Genomic DNA, 6091 nt, shown 5'->3' on the forward strand with positions numbered 1-6091 from the left:
TCTGGGCTCTCTGGTTATTACAAGGATAGTCAAGTTGAATTGTCCCTTTAGCCAACAATAGAGCAATCCAGTAGTTTCTGTTCAGAAAGCTACCACTTGGAGGTCAAAGGATCTCTGCTCAGCAAAGGGTTCTCTCTTCTGGGGCTTTCCAGCAGGGTGCTTATGAGTTTGATCTCCAGAATTCTGCACAGAGCACTCCACCTTGGTTTTTAGGGGAAGTAGGTAAGCAGCTTGCTATTTACACTGCTTATTGATCTTTTAAAGGTGTCTAGGGAAGTCCCCTTGGTATCTCAAAAACGTAATGTTCAGTTCAATCAGTTAGGAGGGTCTCAAGGCCATGAAAATCTCTAAAGAGGATACAAGGTAACCAATCATGCATACTCTGTAACCACAAACTTCACAAGTGCATCAGAAGGTCAAAGTCCAAAGAATACTTTTGTTCTTCTTTTTTATTTCTCTTTGCTTTAAATGTGTCATATCGCCCTTTTTGTTGTATGTAATAATTAATTCTTTTAGTTGGAATATTCTCTAAGAGATTAGTGAAGTCTATTAGGAGTACATTGAGTCATAGTAGGAAAAGTTATATGTGTAGGTCAGTGGTACCCGAGAAGCTTACAGACTGCAGGGTATACAAGTTCCGCTCAGCACACACCACACTCATCACGCTGCTCTGTGTAAATTTAAGGATTTTCACCATAAACCACAGACGATCTTCTACCAGGTTCTCTACAAGTGCCTCCTCTCCTTTTTTGCCTTTCTTCCAAGGCATGACTACCCTTTGTGTTGTTTACTAGTTCACAAATAATCCGTGACCCAGTAGAGCTATTTTATTTCCAGTCTAAGTCTGCTAGTCAATGCCAAGCAACCATGGAAAGGGTGTTAAAGGAAAGAGATGTGGAAGAACTGGGTCACTTGGTGGCCACATCTCATCCTTTCCTGCTGTTTATTGACCTGAGCCTGAGGCTACAACTCACCCTATGATAGAATAGATGATGGAATAGAGAAGAGCTTCACAGACTTTAATGTGCACAGAAACACCTCGGGGTCTTGTTAACCTTCAAATTCTGCTTCAGTAGGTGTGGGGTTGGGACCTGAGATTCTGCATTTGTCATAAGGTCCCTGGTGGTGCTGATGCTGCTGGGCCACAGGCCACACTTTGAATAGCAAGGAATTAGAGGATTTATTGATCTGGGAGGCTCTTAGACATTCCAATTAGACTCAGGCTCCTGTAACAGTACAGGGCCTAATATGATGTATAACAAAGAAATATCGTCTTTTAACAGCATTTCTCTGGCCTGTCTCCTGGGATCTAGCATAAAATGATTTCATTATATTTATCAAATATTCTCTGCAAAACATATTGCTATAAAAATCAGTTAAGGGTTTGTGACCAAGTAGAATGACCAAAGTGCTATAATTGTCTAAAGAGTGATATATGAGAAATTCACCAGAGCTATCTGGGTGCATAGGATCTTATAGCCTCTTTCATTCATCAAAGGTTTTTCTCCACACATGTCAGCCAGGAGGTTATCTGTATCATAAACACTATGCAAAGCTTTTTGGATTCTTTCTCTGGGACAGGTTGCTTCCATTGACTATGTTATCAATCAGGGCATAAACCACAGCCTTAATGTTATCGGAGACTCAGAAGTTCACCCTGGCACACTAACTGCTGGGGAATTATGAGTCCTGGGATTGCTCTAACACAGAGAGCATTGGGCTGTGAAGATTATGGAATCTTATTAGAAAAGGCTCTGCCCCAGATTTGTAGCAGTTCAAATCAGAGTATTTCTTTCAGATACCTTAGGGAAGACGAACAATGTTGGAACCTGTTTATATTTACTCATACGTACTCCCAGGATGCAGAGCCGGCAGCAGGAGCTGCAGCAGTCCCAGCTTATTAGTGCGAATTTCCCCTTTGGGGGGTTATTTAAAAATATTTGTACATATTTCAAATCCCTCAATCTGGTTTGTGGCAAATGGTTACTTAAGCAGCTTCTCAATTGTTTTATTCAAGTTTTTGCAGATATTTGGCACAAAGCTTAGGTTTTTGAAGCCTTTAACTACCTCCTCAATTGGTTTCAGGAAAACGAAAAAAAAAAAAATCAAGGGGTGTTAAATTATTACTCTCATTATGTAGTAAGCACAAATAGAATTGATTGTAGACCTCAGTACAGGAAAAATATTCTTGCACAGCTGCATGGTCATAATTTTTACATGTGTTAAAATTATGTTCTTGCTATTTTGTCATAATATTCCAGAGTGAATCTTTGGAGGAATGACATGGTTATAATAATAGTGAATGGAGTCACTTTGCAGATCTCAGGTAATAAAGTATCTCATAAACTTGTGGATGAAATGTAAGCAAAATCATTTAAAATCAATGGTAGATAAATAGAAACAAGTAAAAGCAAATGTTATTTTGCAGTAATATCAGGTGGTACCACTCATTAGACGGAGACAAATGAATCAGTTGCCAAACTTGGACTTCAGCAAATTTCAATTACCAAAATTATGCCCAGTCGTTGTGCCCACCCTTATGTTTGAACTTCTATGGGGAGCTGGAAGGCCATATGTCAAGTGCGGAGGGATGCAGGCTCATGGAATTATAGACTGACGATGTCCAAGACCCTAGATTATCCTGAAACACCACTTTATTTATTTATTCGTTTTATTCCTTGTAGCCATGCTGGATATGAGAGGATGTCTGTATTAGTCTGTTTTTGTTGCTTAAACAAGATACCTGGAACTGGGTAATTTGTAAGAAAATGAAATTTATTGATTACAGATTTGGAGGCTGGGAAGTCCAAAGTCCAAGGAACATTTCTGGTGAAGACCTTCTTTGGTGGTGGCTTCAGCAGCACAGGGTGTCACATGGCAAGAATGGTGGAGCAGCAGAGAGCTACCCTTCTCAGTTGGCTCCTTTAAAAGCCATCAGAATCATGCCCATGACCACCAATAATCTATCAACTTATTACTCAGTGAATGGAATGATCCATTCATTAGGCTCAGTCCTCACAGTCCAGTCAACTCTTCAAGGCTCCATCTTTCAATTACCACGATAGGATTTCCCACCCTCAACAGTTACAGTGGGGATTTAAGCTTCAATGACTTTGGGGGGCCCTTCAATCCACTGCAGTGTCAAAAACTAATTGATCCCATGGTGACTAATTTGAAGCAGGTAGGCTGGGTCCTCAGGGGCAACATCAATCCTGTCTTCCTGCTTTTCTAGTTGTCTGATTATGTGACCTGTTGCATTTCATTCTATTCATTTACATATTCATATGTATGTGTGTGTGTATGTATGTGAGTATATACATATTTTATAAGCATAGGAAAGACCAGTGATAGTTGGTGAGAATGACATTCAGAATTGCTGAGCTGTCCTCTTCCATTGGACTCTATGGGAAACAACCAATTAAGACATGCAGCAATGCCAAACTTCACTCACTCTGTGTTCTTTCGCCTCACACTGTGTATTTTGGGTAGACACAACTGGTCTTGAAGACATTTGAGCATTAGATTCTAGGAAGAAATTTTAAGTTTGAGTGATTGTGCCCTTTCCGCTGAAGGTCCAGTTGGCTGCTGTTGAAATGGGTAAGTTTATGAAACCCGGCAAAGTGGTGCTGGTGCTGGTCGGATGCTACTCCGGTTGCAAAGCCATCATTGTGAAGAACATTGATGATGGCACCTCAGACCAGTCCTACAGCCATGCTCTGGTGGCTGGAATTGACCATTATCCTCAAAAAGTGACAGCTGCCATGGACAAGAAGAAAATCGCCAAGAGGTCGAAGATCAAATCTTTTGTGAAAGTTTATAACTACAATCACCTCATGCCCCCAAGGTACTCTGCGGATATCCCCTTAGACAAAGCCATCATCAACAAGGACGTCTTCAGAGACCCTACTCTTAAATGCAAGACCTGACGGGAGGCCAAGGTCAAGTTTGAAGAGAGGTACAAGATGGGCAAGAGCAAGTTGTTCTTCCAGAAGCTTTGGTTTTTGATGTTTTTTTTTTTTTTCTTTCAGTCATTAAAAAGAAAAAAAAAAACAACAACTTTGATTGCAATGTCAGAACTTGGATCCTACTGATTATGATTATGATGAGTGGTTCTTTCAACAGGTTAAGGGTGCTTTCTGATAAATAAAGTTGTCATTAAATAAGGTGAGATTACACGTACGTGTGGATGTGTGTGTGGATGTGTGTATACGTATGTATCTGCATATGTATGTGTGTACACTCATGTATGTAACATCACTTGAGCCCTTTGAAAACTATCTTATTGGGAATGATGACCTATGTAATCCAAGTTCCTCAGCTGGGGAGAAAAGGAACATCAGGGAAGGCAAAGAAAGATGAGACAACTCCAAGATACCAGTTTTTTGCAATAAAATCCACAATCTCCACCCTGTGAAGATCATTCTGTGGGCACTGCTTTGGCAATGAAAACAATAGTTATATGTCAAGATGGTTTAAACAGCCTCAATCCATACACATCAGCTTTACACAAAACAGTGGTCATTGGAAGAACAATGTTTACCTATGCTTATTTTAAAGGAATGAAATAAAAATCTCACAACTCCAAACCATGAACAGAGAATTCTGCCAGGCCCCATAAGAAATAGAAGTTTAGCCTAAGCAGACCTTTTCCTCAGATAGCCTACCACCTGGTTGAAAGCTTAGTTAAACAAAACAGAATAAAACACAAAAAACAAATAACAGAGCTTGGAGGTTACCTCACGCAAATAGTTCATTTCTACAAAGAAACAATCTGAGAAAGAGAGTTTATGCAAATTCCCAGAGTCACACAATGGGTAAGTGGCAGAGCTGAGACAAGGATCCAGGCAGCCTGACTCCAGAGTTTATGTTCTGTGTCCTACGCACTATCGCCTCTTTGTAGAAGCTGTAACCTAAGAGAGATTTATTTTAAATTTGTTTTTAAACTCTCTCATTCCTTCATGTCAAATAATAATTGGCTGCCTCTATAGGCAATTCTTTCTGCTAGTGGGGTGGGAGGAGACAGGCGTGAATCAGCCAATTATCCAATCAATTATTTACTTTCCATTATGGAAAGAACTGGGAAGCAAAAGGGACTATGAAAATATATGACAGGGGTAAGGGGTGGGGTCCAACCTAGATCAAGGTAAGGGGATGAGTCCTTGAGGAAATGGCATTTGGGTCGAGCTTTGATGGTTGAGTAGGCATTAATTCCAGGCAGAGGGAACAGCTGTGCCTTGAGGCGAGAAGTAGCTGGCACCTGTGAGGCTCTGAAAAGGGACCAGAGTAGCCTGCCATGGAGAGCAATATGACATGGAACCTGGGAGACCAGTAGGAGGTACGGGCTCAGGCATGGCCTTGAAGACCATGTTAGAATTTGGTGTTTGTTCCTAAGAACAATGAGCTTGTAGCACTCACTGAAATGGGCTTTATTTCCATCTGCTTAATAAATACTGTATTGGGAGAGGAAAAATGTAGTTTCAGTATCTAATCTTGCCGTAGAATTTAGACTGGAGCTTTCCAGATGATCTAAGGCAGGAGTCAGCATCCTTCCAAAGCACGCGCTAAGCGGGCACTTCCTGTGAACCTGACCAAGCCTTACATGGTGCAGGCCGGGAGCTGGTAGTTGTTCAGGATGTAAGAGATGAGCTTCTGTGCCCTCCAGCAGGGGCTGGAGAGCCACCTATTGCCTGGGAACTGTTGTTTGCCTCCCCTTCCGCATGTCACTTTTGAAGTCTTGTATAACAAAGTTTACTTTCAGACCACCTTTGCTCTTTTATTTTCAATGGGATTGGAGGATCATTCAGTCAATGCCTACACAAAAGAAGTCACCAACTCATAAACTTTCATTTCTAAAGTTTATATATCAGAAGATAGAGCGACCCTTGGACTGATCCCTTCAATCACCGAATAGACTTGCTTTCCCTGGGTGCCTGAATCTGTGCTCTAGGCATTGCCATTTCTCCTAGAAGTGAGGTAATAAATAAGATTTCTGTTCCCGGGCAAGCACACAATTGCATTAAATATCTGGCCTCTGAGCCCAGGGAAAATGGGACCACGCAGCTCAGAAGGGAGCAAAGGAAGAATAGAATTT

The 6091-nt window shown here is 41.1% G+C and overlaps 1 protein-coding gene across 1 annotated transcript; it reads left to right on the top strand.

Moving 5' to 3' along the window:
* Positions 1-3593: 3593 nt before the first annotated feature.
* Positions 3594-3957, top strand: LOC134378667 (large ribosomal subunit protein eL27-like). Its single transcript, XM_063097978.1, has one exon. The coding sequence runs from the start codon at positions 3594-3596 to the stop codon at positions 3924-3926; it is 333 nt and encodes a 110-aa protein (XP_062954048.1). The 3' UTR covers positions 3927-3957.
* Positions 3958-6091: the final 2134 nt, after the last annotated feature.

Source organism: Cynocephalus volans, chromosome 5, assembly GCF_027409185.1.
Source record: "Cynocephalus volans isolate mCynVol1 chromosome 5, mCynVol1.pri, whole genome shotgun sequence".
Lineage (NCBI taxonomy): Eukaryota > Metazoa > Chordata > Mammalia > Dermoptera > Cynocephalidae > Cynocephalus > Cynocephalus volans.

Coding starts and splice junctions, on each gene's coding strand:
- LOC134378667 (XM_063097978.1), top strand. CDS start 3,594: ATGGGTAAGTTTATGAAACCCGGCAAAGTGGTGCTGGTGCTGGTCGGA.